Source organism: Buceros rhinoceros, unplaced genomic scaffold (assembly GCF_000710305.1).
Source record: "Buceros rhinoceros silvestris isolate BGI_N320 unplaced genomic scaffold, ASM71030v1 scaffold14871, whole genome shotgun sequence".
In the NCBI taxonomy this organism is placed as follows: Eukaryota; Metazoa; Chordata; class Aves; order Bucerotiformes; family Bucerotidae; genus Buceros; species Buceros rhinoceros.
In genome coordinates this window covers 32,884-48,817 of record NW_010396069.1, presented here as the reverse complement: position 1 = coordinate 48,817, position 15,934 = coordinate 32,884, and the positions used below count along the sequence as shown (strand labels likewise).

Below are 15,934 nucleotides of genomic sequence, written 5' to 3'. Positions count from 1 at the left end.
GTGGACCCGGAGGTAGAGGACCTTGCCGGGGCCGTCCCTGCCCCGTCGCACAGCCCCGGCCGTGGGAAGCTCCAGGTTTTCCTCGCCCGGAGCCCTCTGGCTGCGCAGAGCAGGGAGCAAGCAAGAAACCCAATCCTCCTCCCCAGCGAAGAGCTCCGGCGTGGCAGGAGCCGGCAGAGAAGGGAGTGGTTCATTTCCTCAGCTGCACATTGAGCCAGGGAGGGCAAAACAAAGTGAATCGTGTACTTAAGACTGGAGAATAATTAATTCCTTATTTATTGTCGACATCCGGTGCTCGCTGAGGGTATCGTTCAGAGAGGGTATCGTTCCGCGGTCACCATGGCTTTCTCCCAGGTGCAGTGTCTGGACGACAGCCACGTAAACTGGAGGTCCAGCGAGTCCAAGCCTGAGTTCTTCTACAGTGAGGAGCAACGCCTGGCCCTGGAGGCACTGGCCTCCCGCGGCCCCGACGCCTTCTATGAGGTCCTGAAGAAGGAGAACATCAGGGACTTCCTCTCTGAGCTGGAGCTAAAGAAGATTCTGGACACGCTAGAGACGTATGACCCTGGCTCTGAATACATCCCGCGCCACGGCAGTAGCGCGGGGGGGAGCGAAGGCGATCGCAACAGCCAAGGGGATGAGCAGGACGTGGCCCCCTCCCTAGAGTACTGGCCCCAGAGGTCTGACCGCTCCATCCCCCAGCTGGACCTCGGCTGGCCTGAGACCATCGCGTACCGCGGGGTCACCCGTGCCACCGTCTACATGCAGCCGCCCATCGAGGGGCAAACGCACATCAAGGAGGTGGTGCGGAAGATGATCTGCCAGGCTCAGAAGGTGAGGTGCGCCGCGGGGATGGGGCAGGATTTGCCCCGGGCTGTCCTGCTGAGGACACATCTTAAAGTCCTGCTCAGCCAGGAAATCCCTGTCCTGCTGGGAGCTCTGCCCAAGCAAAGCTGTCGGGGTCAAGCGTTGGGGTTTCCCATGTTTGTTCAGCGCAATCAATACGGGGGGATCAGATTGCACTGAAGATGCTGTTAACCTGATCCAGCACTCCCTTCCCACGGTCTGCACGGCAGCAGCGTTAATCCCAGGGTCCCCACGGGACTGTGGGGAAAACCACCCGGGAGAAAAATGGGTTGAGGCGCTTCCCAGCTGCGAGCCCACGGGGCCAGGCACCCCACGATCGTTATTCCCAGAGCCCTGCGTGACTGCATGCGGCAACACGCAGGAACCGGAGGAGCCAAACTCTGCCCTGGGGCAAAGCAGCTGGAGCCACTGGTTTGGTGCTGATGTATACGAGGGTCCAGTTTGGCCCGAGGTTGGTGCGGTGCTCCAAGCTGGCCTCATCCCAGCTTTGAGAGGATGATGAGGAGCTGATGGGCAGGACAAGGCTGGGCAGATGCTGAGAAGATTTGGGTTGAGACTTGTCCTCCCTGTGGCATCAAACCAAGGAGCGGGGAGTTGGGGTGTGTGAGTGATGGGGCCAGGCTGGTGTCATGGGCAGGAGGACCAGGGAAGGAGGAAGATGATGGCCTGTGTTAGAGGCCAGCGGTTGCTGATATTTCCCAGTGAACCCAGTCCCGGCTGGGAAGGGCAGGAGGGGGTCGGTACCCAGTTTCGCAGTGCTTTGCAGCCCTTTGAGCTCTGTGCATCTGCTCCCTGGAGAAATCCAGCTCTGAGGGAGGAAAATGGGGAGACCCTGCCAGGGTGGCTGTGGAGAACGAGGAGACAGACCAGGATGCACCAGGTCCACCTGGTCCCAGAGCCTCCTGTTCTGGGGCCAGGGATGGTGCTGGGGTTTGCAGATCCGGGCAGGAGAGCCGGTGGCATGCAGCCATCAGAGCCTCCCCAGGATGAGAGGGACGGGGGGCTGAGCATGAAGAGCCCTGGCTCAGGCAGGAAAACCGATCTCCCAATGCGACAGGAGACGTCTCTGGCCACTGTCACCTTGTAAAAGCCGACGTGACCTGTTTGTCCCTGTGACAGTTTCCCCACTGACAGGCTTTGCAGTGAGGGCAAAGGGAAGGGAGGGCTGAAGTCCCACGGCATGGAGGATGGGAGAACTCCTCCACGACAAACAATGTCTCATCGTTGAGTCTGACCCGGGCTTGCAGCTCCTGCTTGGCTTTGCCTACTCACTGCTTCCCGCCTGCCCCCACGCAAACAGCATCTCCTGAGTCATCCTACCACCATCCTCCTGCTCAGCAGAGCCAGGCAGTTGAGTCAGGCAGCTGCCAGGCCCTGCTGCCTGCACCATCCCCACCTCTCCCTGCAGCCTCTCCAAGCCACAGTTGATGCTGTTGTGTTTATCACTGGTACCTTGATGCCCCACGAGCAGGACTGGGTTCTGCCTCCTGGTCCAGGTGGTCCGTGCTGGTGGGATGAGACATGGTTGCACCACCGGTGACACGCAGGAGCCTGCTTGGAGCTTCTGGCATCCCAGGAAATGGAGAGACGGGTGTGCACTTCAAACCTGCAGTCTGCAGGGTCTGGGGATGGCAGGAGTTACAGGGTCTGACAAGTGGGGCTCTTCCAGAGGTCTCCTGCACCGTATACAAGGACCACAGTTACTGCAGCTGAACCTGCTGTCACACAGCTGAGCCAGGTGACCGCTAGGGTGGGTGCTCTAAAGCGCGGAAACTCTGGAATAAACCACTCCCCTCTTCACCTGCAGATTTCAGCCAAGGCTTAAGGTCTTCACGGTAGCTTGGAGGTGAAAGGGTTTGGCCCAGGAAGCAGAGAGTGAACAGAGGGACGTTCTGGCTGCCACCCCATCAGATATCACATAGGTTGGCCATGCGCCGTGTCCTTCCTGCAGTGTCCCTTGGGCCACACTTGGGTCCCCTTGGGCAGAGATCCCTGTCCCATCCCACCAGGCAACAGCAGGGCTCTCATCCACCCGCGAAGGAGCACGGGCTGGGGAGAGCTCCAGCATTCCATCCTGGAGGATGACCCTTGCTCCAGCTGCCATCAAAGACGCTTGTTCCAAAACACTCTCAGACGCCAAACACCAAACACCACCACGTGTGTTGCTGTCTTGTGGCCAGAAGAACAAAGTTCACCTGACAGCCTGGCCAAGGAAAGTTCAGAGGCCAACTGAGCGCTGCTGACGCTGGGTAGGCTCATGGCAGCTCAGAGCTGGGGCAAGGAAGCCAAGAGCAGAGATGTGAGGCCCCGCTGATGGTGCAGCTGCACCTCTCTGCTTGCAGAAGCAAGGCTGAAGGCTGCTGGGTTCAGAGCCTCTGCTCTGCCCTGCAGAGACAAACCCAGGGGAGGTGGAGCAGGGGATGCAAATGATCACCTCCTCTTTCCGGGAATACACAGAGAGGAGGGAGGCAGAATCCTGTGGCCATTTCCCTGCTCTCCAGCAAATCCTCATCTTTGTGGCCAACAAAGGGAGGTGGTCAGGGACGTGGCACACCACCGGGCTTCACCTTGGAGACTATCCCCACATCCAGCCATGGCATGGCCACCTCTCCCTCGATGCGGATCCCTTCCGGCTGCAAGGATGGGTAGGGAGGAAGATCTTCCTCCTCTCTTCTTCTCTAGCTTTTGGCTCTATCTGACCAGAAACCAGAGCAGGCCAAAAACACTGACCTTGGTCAAAAGCCACTGGAGAGAGCAGCGAGTCCACCTCCTTGGCGCACCTGAGGTTCCAGGCTGGGATTGCGGCGGTATAATTACCTTGAGCAACTTCCAGCAAAGGTGGGGAGGTCCCTATTAATTACTGTTTACAGAAGCCTCTGCCAATTCTGGATGAAAGGGTCGGCAGGGGAGAGCAATTATTAACGTTACTTGTCCCACCTCTCCCTCATCCCAACACGCTTCCTCTAATTGTGCCTTCGTGCCTCCCTAATTTATTAAGCGCCCACGTGGTGCGCCCCAAAAATCATTATCTGATGATTCAGAGTGAGCTAATAGAGAGCTGTAATTTCCTCTATAAAACATGATCCTGCAGTTTATGTGCTCATCAAAGCTGTTCAGAAGGATCCCAACATCGCTTGCCCGGTGTCCGAGGGGATGCGACGCTCCTCGCGGTGTTGGGACCTGGCACCCGCACGTCTGCTGCGGCTCACGGATCTTGGTGGCTCCCGGGAAGAAAAGCATCACCCGCTCGGGCGAGGGGAGCAGCTGGCTGTAGATGTGGGGTGCTCTCCCCCGTGTCCTCCAGACAAATGGCAAAGGGATGGCCAACTTCCCAGGATGATGCTGCAGCAAAGGGGCTCCATGAAGAGGTGCGGCTCTCTGAGTGGTGACCCAGGAAAGGGGACAGGGACAAGGGTGCCACGCTTGCTCCTCACACTGCCATTCTCCAGGCTGGGAGGCAAACAGCACACAGGATTTCACTTCTCCGGAGCAGACAGACCTCCATTCTGCACAGATAAAATCCTCCACCTGGGTTTGGCGTAGCCCCAACTGGTTCCAGCTGAGGCTCGAGTGTGGCCATCCGTGCAGCGGGTGTCATCCCTGCGGTCTCTGGACAGTCATCATGCTGGGAGCGCTGCCAGCACCAGCCTCGCTCTCCCAGCCCATTTTGTACCAGGGCAGCGCGTTGGGACACCGGCGTGAGATCCTGGTGACAAACCGGGGCCAAGCCTGTCCTGCAGGCAAGACGCGGCAGGGAGGAAAGCAGAAACGCTGAGCAGCAACAGGATGCACCAGCCGAGCAGGAGGAATCGGGTTGAAAATGTGAGCAAGTGGGTGAGAGCCCAAGCCAGCCACTGCCTGCAGCGCCTGAATGGTGCTTGAGATGGGGGACACCACCGTGCCCTGCAAAGCACCTTCCTGCCTTCAGAGCCACATCAGCGAGGACCACAGCAGGAAAACGCTCCTTGCCTCCCAAAACTAAGGGAAATACCATCTTCATCCCCCTTTTATAAACCCTCAACTTCCCCCAGAGAAAATGCAGCAACACAGCCATGGACACAGGGAGCATCAGAGTCACAGACAGAAGTAAATCTGCCACCAAACCCACCTCCTCCAGCCAGAGAGATGCCACCTCAGCTCAGGTGCCTGCACCTCAGACTCGCAGCAGACAGCACGGCTCCTCCTCAGCCGCTGCTGTAAACAGAAAAGCCAAGCCCTGAGCTTCAGGATTACCTTTGAACCTGCCCCACTTTACATCATTGGCTGGCACTCACTGGTCAGCCCATGCAAAGAGGACACATGGTTTTCTGCCTCAGTTTCCCCACCCGGACAACAAGGACACACAGAAGATGCGAGCGGGTGCACAAGAGAGTGAGGATTTATCCCCTCATGGCAAAGCCTGGTGAGAGGCTCTCAGGTGAGGATAAATGGGAATTCGGTTAAAATCGAGTGGCAGAGCTGTAAAGTCGCCCCGTGCTCGGCTCTCAGTCGCCTCCCGAAACACTCCTGTGTGGCCAGGGTTGGGGAGACCAGCACAGCAGCAGAGACGGCGCGGGCTGGGGCTCCCCACGCAGCCTCACTCCTCACCCCACCGCCTGCAGAAAAGGAAGAGCCAGCAGTGTCATAATGCACAATCCTCTTAATTAAAGCTCTCCACCTTCTGTGGCACAAAACTAATTAAAGGGCAGCTTGGTGCTTTGAGAGCCCCGGCCTGGACGTGCCTGGGTGTGCAAGCAGCCAGCACCATCCCGATCCTTTTCCTCCCAAGGGAAAAGCATCCCAGGGTCTCCCTGCGTAACCCCATGGCACACACGCTCCCAGGCTAGTGTCCTCCCTGCCCTGGCCGCGTGCCACAGCCAGCAGAGCCCTCCTCGAAGGGCCAAGAGCACCCATCTCCCCCTGACCAAGGGCACCTTCCAGGGACTGCCCCAGAGATGGGGGCACTGAGGTTTTTCCAAACATGGGACGATGACATGACAGCGCCCCGATGACAAGCTGCCTTCTGCACGGCTGTTGCCACCCCGTGTGGGATAAGGGGAGGCAGACATGGCTGCACTGCCCTATTGCTACCCCAGGGACGGCACCAAGATGCTCAGCTGGGCTGCAGGCAGCTGCCTCCAGCCCCTTTTGGCCTGGACATGTCTCGTGCCACACCGCTGCACTCACCGTTGTCATTGAGTCATGGAACCGTATGGAAGGGACCTCAGATATCATCTCATTCCAACCCTCTGCCATGGGCAGGGACACCTTCCATGACACCAGGTTGCTCCAAGCCCCGTCCAAGCTGGCCTTGAACTGTTCCAGGGACGGGACATCCTCAGTCTCTCTGGGCAACGAGCGATGCCATCTCCAGGAAGGCAAAATCCATAAGCGTGGAATGAACTTTGGTGCTTAGGCAGCCAGCCCAGCAAAACCCCAGCACGGCAGCAAACACCTTGCGGACAAAAGCAGCTCCTGGTGACACTGCCCTGTGCCAAACCTTACTGTCACTGCACAGAGTGCTGGCACCGTCGCCCCAGCTCTGCTCTGCGTCCACACAGCCTGGGAGGACGGAGGGATGCGCAGCAGAGCAGCAGCTGGTGCAGCCCGCAGGCTCCAAGGGCTGGGCAGCGAGACCAAGAGGGACATCAACAGCCCTGATGACAGAAACACTGCCTGTCCCCAGTGCTCTGCTGTGGCCTCATAGTGGAAAGCTGGCCTTGAACCCAGCCCCGTCGCTGCTAGCAGCAGCCAGTCGTGGGTGCTGGGAGCTGCAAACTCCCAGCTGCGTTTAAGCAATGCCATCAGCTCACACCCAGGCCTGGCTTTTGGAAGACATTAAAAGCCATTTCAGCTCCTGAACATGCCTCAGGGTTACCCAGATACTTTCTACCAAGCTTAGAGTCACCCTTAGCTATTTTTTACCCTGTTTCTCTGCACAGAAGTATGTGTGATAACCCCAGAGCAGCCACCGCCCCGTGCAACGTGCCCTCAGACAGACAGACATCACCGCATCGCAGGTTTCTCCTAATGGCGCTCCCTGTGATGGGGCTGAGGGCAGTGTCAGAGCAAAGGGACACCAAACTTCTCAGCCAGAAACTGGTCTCTCATATTTGTGGGGCTTGCTAAGGGCAAGAATGTTTGATTCACCCTCAGAAGTCTAATTTTCCCGCGTATATTGCGCTACAGGCTACCACTGGAGACAAAGCCTTCCGTAGTGACAGCGCAGGAATGGGACTGGGGGCTCCTGTTTTCCACCTTCAGGCTGGGTGGGGAGCCTGGGGTCCCCCACCCCACATCCTGACCTCCTAGAGAGAGAGCGTGCACATTGCTTCAGCTCTCAGAAAACAAGCTGTGCTTGTGGTTGTCACCCAGCCACACTACCCAGACTCATCTCTTCTCCAGGTCATCGCAGTGGTCATGGACATGTTCACCGATGTAGATATCTTCAAGGACCTCCTGGATGCAGGCTTCAAGAGGAAAGTGGGTGTCTACATCATTTTGGATGAGACCAACGTGAAGCACTTCCTGCAGATGTGCGAGCGAGCCCAGATGCACGCTGGGCACTTGAAGGTAAGGATGGCCTGAAGGGTCTGCTGCTGGGTAACCTCCTCCAATGCAGGGAGACATCAGAGCTATCGGCCCTCCTGTCTTGTGGGGTGTGGGGTGTGGAAATCACAGCCCCCAAACTCTGGGCAGTGCTAGATGAGTTTAGTCCATTTTTCCTGTAGTTGAAGCTGAAGGTGATACCCAAATCCAGCAGCAGCAGGATGGAGGGGAACAGATGAGAGATGGGGACATTTCCACCCATGCAGAGAGCCCAGGGCACTACTGGGACCCAGGCAGAGCTGGCTGTAGGGCACAGGGGTGTTCAGGGAGCTGCAGCCTCATGAGGGTGGGCACAACTCAGGTAGGACACTGCAAAGCCCAGGGCAAACCTACAGGGCCAGGTCCTCCTGGAGAACAAGCCAGCAAGAGGCAGATGCCCTGCTGGGGCCAGATCCAAGCTGTCGCCAGCCCCATGCCTGCCCTTGGGGCAGGAGCAACCACCAGCCAGTTCTCTCCCTTTCAGGCCTTCCCGCAAGTCAGAGGCTGGAATTAAAAAACTTGATTTTCCCCTTTTCTGGAGCCTCCACCCCAGCACGGGGCCAGGAGCGGAGCAGGGAGGCACCCACGCTGCCCGTGGCCTCGGCAGCTGCCAAGGATGCCGTCACCGGGCAGCACAGCAGGGCAGAGGAGAAGGCGGGGGTTATTTCAGCACCAGGAGCCATAGCGGGAGCAGGGACCCTCACTCCAGCCACAGGACAGGACCCTGGGCTCTCCACTGGGTACAAAGTTCCCATAGCCAGCGTCAGCTGCAAACACGCCGGAGCAACCCAGCAGTTCCACCTCCAGGCTCGCAGACACCCCTCTCCCAGCTGTATTTCACCTGCTGGCTGCCAGTTGCCCAGCCTCGCCTGTTGCTTGGCAGAAAAGTGATGTTTCTGCGCCTGACGTCACTCGGCCGCGCACGCTGGCTGCCAAATGGCTGGCAGGGAGGCCCATGCCCGGGCAAGCTCGCCAGGTTTGCTTACGGTGAGGGTGAATCCCCAGCTGAGCAGGAACACGTAGGAGCCACGACACCTTCGCATGGGGCTGGGATGCAGCAGAGGCTCAGGGACCCCCTTCCCTGGGGAGCTGGAAGCACCCGCCAGCTGAGGCTCACGCCTTCCCCAGCCTCCGAGCCCGCTGGCCCTGCTTAATTGCCACTCCCAAGAATTAAAGCTGAGCTTTTATTCCCCGGTGAGTCTGGTATCCTGCAGACTGCTGCTGCTCTGAGACCAGAAAAGCCAGAGCTGACGCACGCTGCTGTTTTAATGCATTAGCAGCAAGACTGGAAAAGCAGGAGAACATCTGCAGAGCTCGGCAAACGTCTTGAAGTTGGGATTTGCCCCATATTGCGTCCAATTTGCTGGTAAGGGATGCAGCGGGGTGTGAGGAAACTAGGGCAGCATCTGGGAGCTGCTTGGTAAGGCAGGCGATGCTAACAAAACGCGCGGTCGTTATCTCAGTGCCTTTCGTGCTCCACAATTAACAAGCGGGCTTGGGCAAGGCGCTCGTTTCGTTGAGCAACAGCGAGTGCTTGCATTGCCCCATATTGCGTCCAATTTGCTGGTAAGGGATGCAGCGGGGTGTGAGGAAACTAGGGCAGCATCTGGGAGCTGCTTGGTAAGGCAGGCGATGCTAACAAAACGCGCGGTCGTTATCTCAGTGCCTTTCGTGCTCCACAATTAACAAGCGGGCTTGGGCAAGGCGCTCGTTTCGTTGAGCAACAGCGAGTGCTTGCAGAGTGATTCACCCTGGCCACCGCGCCAGGCGCTCGCTCGCCGCGCGCTCGTCTGGGGAGAGGTTAAACAAACAGATTGAACTTCAGAGCAGCGACGCGCCGCCAGCGAGGAGGAAGGGAAGGGTAACCAGCACCTCACTTCTGGGGAGCTGGGCTCCCCTGGGTGTCACCGGAGAAAAACCCGTGGCTCCTTTGTGCCAAGGCTCGGCTCTGAGCGGAAGAGATCAATGCCCTGGGAGCGCTGCGAGCTGGGAGGCCCAGGCTGGTGATGGGCAGAGGGCTCAGCCTGGGGGACAAGCGGCACCCCGGGCAGCACCGCTCTCCAGGAATCCCCATGTGCAGGGACAACAGGGGACAGGGATGGGAATTGCCACCCCAACCGCTTGCCAGCCAGCCCCCGGCACGCCCAGCGCTGCCTGACTCCAGACACCGGCGCGCTCAGCACTGCTTTCCCTCTAGCCACACTGGGCAAAAAGGTGAAGGCTAGGAGATAAAAATGAAATGCACCCAAAAACCCCTCGGTGTGGAGAAGTTCCCTGGTCAGGAAAGCCTTTGCTTTCGCATCACGCTAAAACCAGCACTGAATCACCGTCCCTCCTGCCCGGGGACCCGGGTGGCCGAGTGCAGGGCCATGCCAGGTCTCGGTCTGCAGGGAGAGAGGAGATGCCAGGGGAGCAGATGAGGAAGCCTGGAAGCAGGGAAGGAAAAAAACCCCAACACAAACCACACAAAACACACCAGAACTCCCAAGCACGGAGGGCATGACCTAGTGATGACACAGCGCCTTTAGCAGCGGCGTTACCAATGTCTCAGCGGGAAGCAGAGGAATGTAGGTGCTTTCATAAGGACATATTTTCTCCTGACCCCAGGGAGACCGTTTGCACTGAGAGATGCTATCTGCCCAGCTCCAAAAATGCGCCGGTGCCCTCCGCGGAGACACGGAGGCATGAGCCAGACTGAAGATAAACAGCATTTTCTCAGACCCAGGGCTGGCCTGGGCTCCCTGAGGGGAGAACACCCTGCTCCTTGGCCACCTCCACAGGGACTTGCTGTGGGATGGGTCCTTTTGGCCCACGTCGCCCAGTTTCATTTCCTGGGGGTGAAAAGGTGTTGCCCCACTGCCTTTTTTTTCCCCCCACCCACCCCTAAAACCAGGGCTAGATGCTCAGATTTAGGAGCAGAGCAAGATCTAGGAGCCTGGTGGAGGACAAGCCCACTGCCATCAGGTCCACGTGCGCTGGCCTGGGGTCACCAGCTCCCCCTGACACCCCTCGTACATCTCCCACTGGGGAGGAGGTGAAGAATCGCCTCTCCCATGGTGGCATTTCCATAGATTGCAGTAGGTGGAAAGCGTTTGGCATCTCTATCACAGGCCGCTCACCCACGGCGCAGGCAGCGCCGAGTTCAAGAGGTAGAAAACATTGCCTGACACATGGGCAAAGCAGGAACTTCTTGAAGCCAGGAATTTGGTTCACTGCGCAGCCTCGGGGAAGTTATTTTATCTTTCCATCGCTGTGGCCTCCTCTGAGCTGGTCATGAAGAGTGAAGAGCATTTCCCACCCCTCAGAGGGGCTATGGAACATCCATGGGGGCATGGATGGAGGGCTGAGCGGTGCTCTGAAGACCAGCCCTTTGCTCCTGCTCACACCTCTGCCTTTGCTTTGCAGAACCTGCGAGTCCGGAGCACCGGGGGGACAGAGTTTTTCACGCGCTCGGCCACCAAGTTCAAAGGGGCTTTGGCCCAGAAGTTCTTGTTTGTGGACGGGGACCGGGCCATGTGCGGATCCTACAGGTAATCGTCACGTCTTCTTTTGCCCACCCCATGGAGGTGCTGGTCAACTGACAGATGCAGACCCACGTGGTCCAACTGATGGACCCTGTCCTAGGCTTGTTCCCCTCCTCCTAAAACGGGGGAGGATTTTGCAGGGCAAGTCTGAGACTTGGAGTTGGACCCAAGGGATCCCCACAACCAGGTCTAGGACACCCCTTCTCCTTGGAGGTGGGGGGACACACCAAGTGCTTCTGCCAACGGATATGATGAGCAGGAGGAAGGACAAAAGCCCCAAGTCCACAACCAGTCCTAGCTCTCACGCTGATCTCAGCTGTTCCAGTTAAGTGTTCCCTACCCAAAGCCCTTTCCAATTTGCCCAAACGAAACCTGACTCTGGTAGGAACAGACCAGTCCTGGGAAGCTTTTCAGCTCTAAAAGACAAGTTTCATAAACATGGAACTGAAACTTTTCCTACTTTCTGGCCACAACAAAAACCATCCACTTACGAGTCACTTTTCTTAACTAACCCAAACTGAGAAAGAGAAAGTGGCCAACACTGAAGTGAAAAACTAACTGGCCCTCAACAAATACCTTCTCATTTTATCATTTCAAGGTATCAACCCTTCGTTCTGCTTTGGGATGAGAGCTATTTCTTCAATCTCGTTATTATTAATGTTTACAGTGAGATCATGTCCCTGCTAGTACCATCAACCCCTCGGGGAAAGCCGGGCTGGGGAGAGGCGTGTTATTTACCAGCAAGCGCTCAGAGAGTTTCCAATGTGTTTCGGTTCCAGCTTCACCTGGTCCGCGGCGAGGACAGACCGAAACGTCATCACAGTCCTCTCAGGCCAAGTAGTGGAGGCGTTTGACAAGCAGTTCCAGGAGCTCTACCTCATGTCCAAGGGGGTGAGCCTCAAGTCCATCTCTATGGGTGAAGAGCCCGAACCCGAGCCTGTGACACTGCCGTCCGTGGTGCCGGTGACCCCTGCCAACGCCGTGGTGAAGAAGCTGATAAACCCTAAATACGCCCTGGTGAAAGCCAAGAGTGCCGACCAGATCAGCAAGACTTCATCCGAAAACCAGGACAAAACCCAGAAGACAGACAACAAAGGCAAAGTCCTGCCCGAGGGCCAGGCGGGCGACAGGCACGGCGAGGCGGCAGACCTCTCCCTGCTCATCCACCCCGGCCTCCTGAATCTGGAGAAAGCCAACATGTTTGACTATCTGCCCACCTGGGTTGAGCCCGACCCTGAGCCTGGGAGTGAAGTCTTGGGCTACATCAACATTATTGACCCCAAGATAAAGAACGTGAAGCTCTCGCAGATGAACCGCATCAAAGTCTGCGACGTCTCCCACGCCAGCGCCCAGCACCGACAGATGCTGAAGAACAGGGAGATAGAGACCAAGAAAAACACCAACCAAGAGCCACCTTTGGTGTCCCCCTGCCAAAGACAGACCTCCCTGGAAGCTCCTGCAGCCCCCGCTACCAGCCCCATTGAAGGTGCCAGCTGGATAACCAAGCAAGCAGGAACGTTTGCCACTTCACCGCTAGGACACTGCTTGAAGCCACCAGAGGAGACACTAGAGGACATCAAGCCCCCGCTTCCAAAGCCAAGGACCATCCCTGTTGGCTTCCTCATGACCAAAGTCATTACGCCCTGTGACAGCAGCACTGCCCCAGAGGGTGACACACAACCACCGCCGGCCGACCACATGGGTTTGAAGCAAGAGGAGAACCCCAACAGAGCTTCAATGGAGACCTGCCATGTCCAGCCAGACTGGCCAGTGGCAGGGCCACAGGAGGACAAAGGGCCTCCCTGTGCCCACAATGGGCTGGGAGAAGAGGAGGAGGAGGAGGAAGAGGAGTACATCACTCTCAGTGACCAGGAGAGCTACTCCAGCAGCTCTGCTGACCACAGCTACCGCCGTTCCAACGCCTCCTCCATCTCAGATGAGTACTTCGAGGTGAGGGATCGCTTTGGGCCACTCCGGCGAACCAACTCGGACGTCACCCATAATGGGGAGATCATTCCCATACAGAGGAAGCTCAGTGAGCCTCACATCAGCCGGGGCACTTTCCTCAGCCCCTTGGGTAGCCTCCCGTCCCTGAAGCACGTCCGCATGGAGGACGTGACAAAAAGGAGAAGCAATGCTGTGGAGATAAGGTGCGTGCTGCCCCGCACCATCCTGGATGGCAACAGCTCCTACCCCAGCAATGCCACGCAGGTGGGTGTTTTTGCTATAACCTTCCCTGTGTTTCTCCACCCTACAAAGGTTGCAAACCTAGAGGTGACCCAGCCAGCTCAGCCAAGGCGTGGTGTCATCCCTAGCTTCGGTGTCGCGTCCTAGATGCTGAGATCAGACTTCTCACACAGGGGAATAACGCCCTACACGCAGTGATGTAGGAGTCAAAGAGGAGCTCTTGGTCAGGAAGATGGTGGCCACGACACAGCTCTTGGTGTCTGGGAGCGCAGTGGGAACGGTTGGTAAAGGGCAGGTTTGGGGGAATTAAAGGTTATTCCTTGGCATCGGGCTGTGGGACTGAGCCCAGCGGCTCTGAGCAGAGCCGTACAGAGTGCTGGAGTGCCTGGAGCTACTGGGCTTCATCCCACAGCCCATCAGCAGTGGCATCAGGCCAGCCAGGGACTGACTGCGCGTGCAGGCGTGTCCTTCTCAGCCTTGTTTACTAGCTGCTTGCAAAGGTGATTAGCATCAAAGTCAAAGCATAATTAGGCAGAGCAAGACAGTGGAGAAATAGGGACAGCAACCTCTGTGGGAGAATGTTGCAGTCAGCAGCTTTGTGGCTGATCCATGAGTGACAACAGACCTTGTCACCCCACGGGGTGCAATGCCAGCATGCCCACCACAGCAGAAGCATCACCCATTCCAGGCAAGGGAATCGTGGGGTCAGTCCCCTATTTCCACCCAAACGCTGCAGCCTCTTGCACCACTACCAACCATTCTGGTTTCTCAAGGCTCCTCACTTGCTGTTTTTTGGGGCATTCAAGCCCCCAGGGTTAAACCAGCAGCTGAAATCCCTGAAGCCACCTGAGGTTACCCCAGCTGAACATCTAATCTGTACTTACAGGGAATTAAATTTACTAGCCCAGAGTCTACTCGCTGGCTCCCAGCCAGCGACACAGAGCTCAGAGCAGGGTCTTAATCCTTGCACATCAAACATCCTCTTGCACCCTGTGGAGCCAAGGTGAGGAGCACCGAGCCCTTTGATGCTCTGTGACCCAGGTCCCGGGTGCCACCTTGCTCAAAGCGGCTGGATATCAGTCTTCCTGCTTTAACTTGTTCTGGCCCTTTGATGAAAGGCAGGTAATTAAGGTGCCATCAGGGTTAGGAAAGCCAGGGCTCTTCTGATGGAAATGTGCAGAGAAGAGCTTTTCCCATGTGTGAAGATCATAAGCCAAAGCAGCTCTTGATTAACTCTCTAGAAACCAACAGGAATCACCACCAACCCTCGCCAAACACTTTCATTCTGGGTCCACATCTCTTCTGTGCTGGCCTGCAGCCCAGCGTAGCCCAAGGCACGGGTCGGGGCTCGCTCAGGGCAAGCATCGTGTTTTCCATCACGCTGAGAACACGGTGCCCAAGTCATCCAGGTGACCCTGTCCACACCCAGCTGCCAGGTTCACGGCGGACAGTAGCGCTGGCTACAAGGAGAGCACCGGGGACTCTCAGGTCCTCTCCTGTCCCTCTCCCTCCTGCAGAGCCCCCAGGTCTGTGCAGAGCAGAGGTTTCCAGACGAGCCCCCCTCCCATTCATCACTTAATGACAGGCACAACACCCACCCTGTGAGCTCCACGTCCACGTGGCGGGGCCCTTACCTGGGTACAGGACCCTGCTGATCATCCCTGGCATGATGATAACGAACAGGGGCAGCATCTTCAGGTAGCTGGCCAAGATAGAGCCAGCCTTGGCATGACTCAGGCTCTTAGCAGAGAGCGACCGTTGAACGATGACCTGTGGAAGAGCCAGACAGCATAGCTGAGGAGTCACGTCACCCACGTCAGTTCCACGCCAGCCTCTTCCTTGCCAAACTGCAGCCCAAACACCTCCAAACTCTGGAGCCACTGGGCATTGGGCCCAAACACAGCGTAGATGTGCACCCAACCCATGGTCTGGGTTTTTCTCCAGACTGGCAATGGGCTGGTGTTATGTCACAGTACCACAAAAGCCCGGTGTGACCACAGCAGCATAGTCCTCCTGCCAGCATCAACCATTCCCCACCACCATCCTCTGCCCTCTTGGCCCCTTTTCTTCAATCTCCTCCCCAAAGGGTGCCCACAATGAAACGGACACTGAGTCCAGCCTCCTCCTACCACAGCTCCACCACCCACACTGCTCAAACCATCACACCTCAAAGCTCTGGCCAAGCTACGTCCATCCATGATACAGCCAACCCCTGGGCTTACATCCTTTAAATAGGCAACATCTGTAGGAAATGCTGACTTCCAAAGAGCTCAGGCTCTCCCCAAAGGCTCAACGCCCAGCAGGATTCAGCCACTCCTGAGCAACACTAGCACATGCCACCGGTGGGCAGAAGGGAAGGGGTGCCAGTTCCTGGGGTGGGATGCTCAGGGAAGCTGTGGTTTAATTTCTGTCCAAGAGCCAGAGCATGTCAGGAGCCACAGGACCCATCACTCAGTGCAGGTACCATGTGCACCACATCAGACGCATGATGACCTTGAAATGAGAGGAGCTAAATCACCCTTAGTCCTCCCCCACTGGAGACATCTCAGACCTTAGCACTGATGTAAGCTAGTTGAATCAATCGAGCATTGCCTAAGCTAAACTGCTTTAACCAGCTGTCTTGGCCAAAGCAGGAGGTCCCTGCTCAAGGACCAGAGAGGCCATTGGGATACAGGGACTAAATGACAGCACACCAAGAGGATACCAGTGGCTCTGGTGGCATGGCAAGGGTCGCGGCAGAGGCAGGGCAGGTCGGTGCAGACGGCTCCGCGGTCTCCCAGCCCCAGCTC

General features: G+C 57.3%; 1 protein-coding gene across 1 annotated transcript in view; it reads left to right on the top strand.

Annotated features, from left to right (window-relative positions):
- The first annotated feature begins 339 nt into the window (after positions 1–339).
- The window catches only part of FAM83G (family with sequence similarity 83, member G), a 16,839-nt gene continuing 1,244 nt past the window's right edge, over positions 340–15,934 (top strand). The window contains exons 1-4 of the mRNA XM_010145787.1: positions 340–834; positions 7,252–7,419; positions 10,840–10,964; positions 11,738–13,169. Of these exons, the coding sequence (XP_010144089.1) occupies positions 340–834; positions 7,252–7,419; positions 10,840–10,964; positions 11,738–13,169 (2,220 nt within the window). The remainder of the gene's footprint in view (positions 835–7,251; positions 7,420–10,839; positions 10,965–11,737; positions 13,170–15,934) is intronic.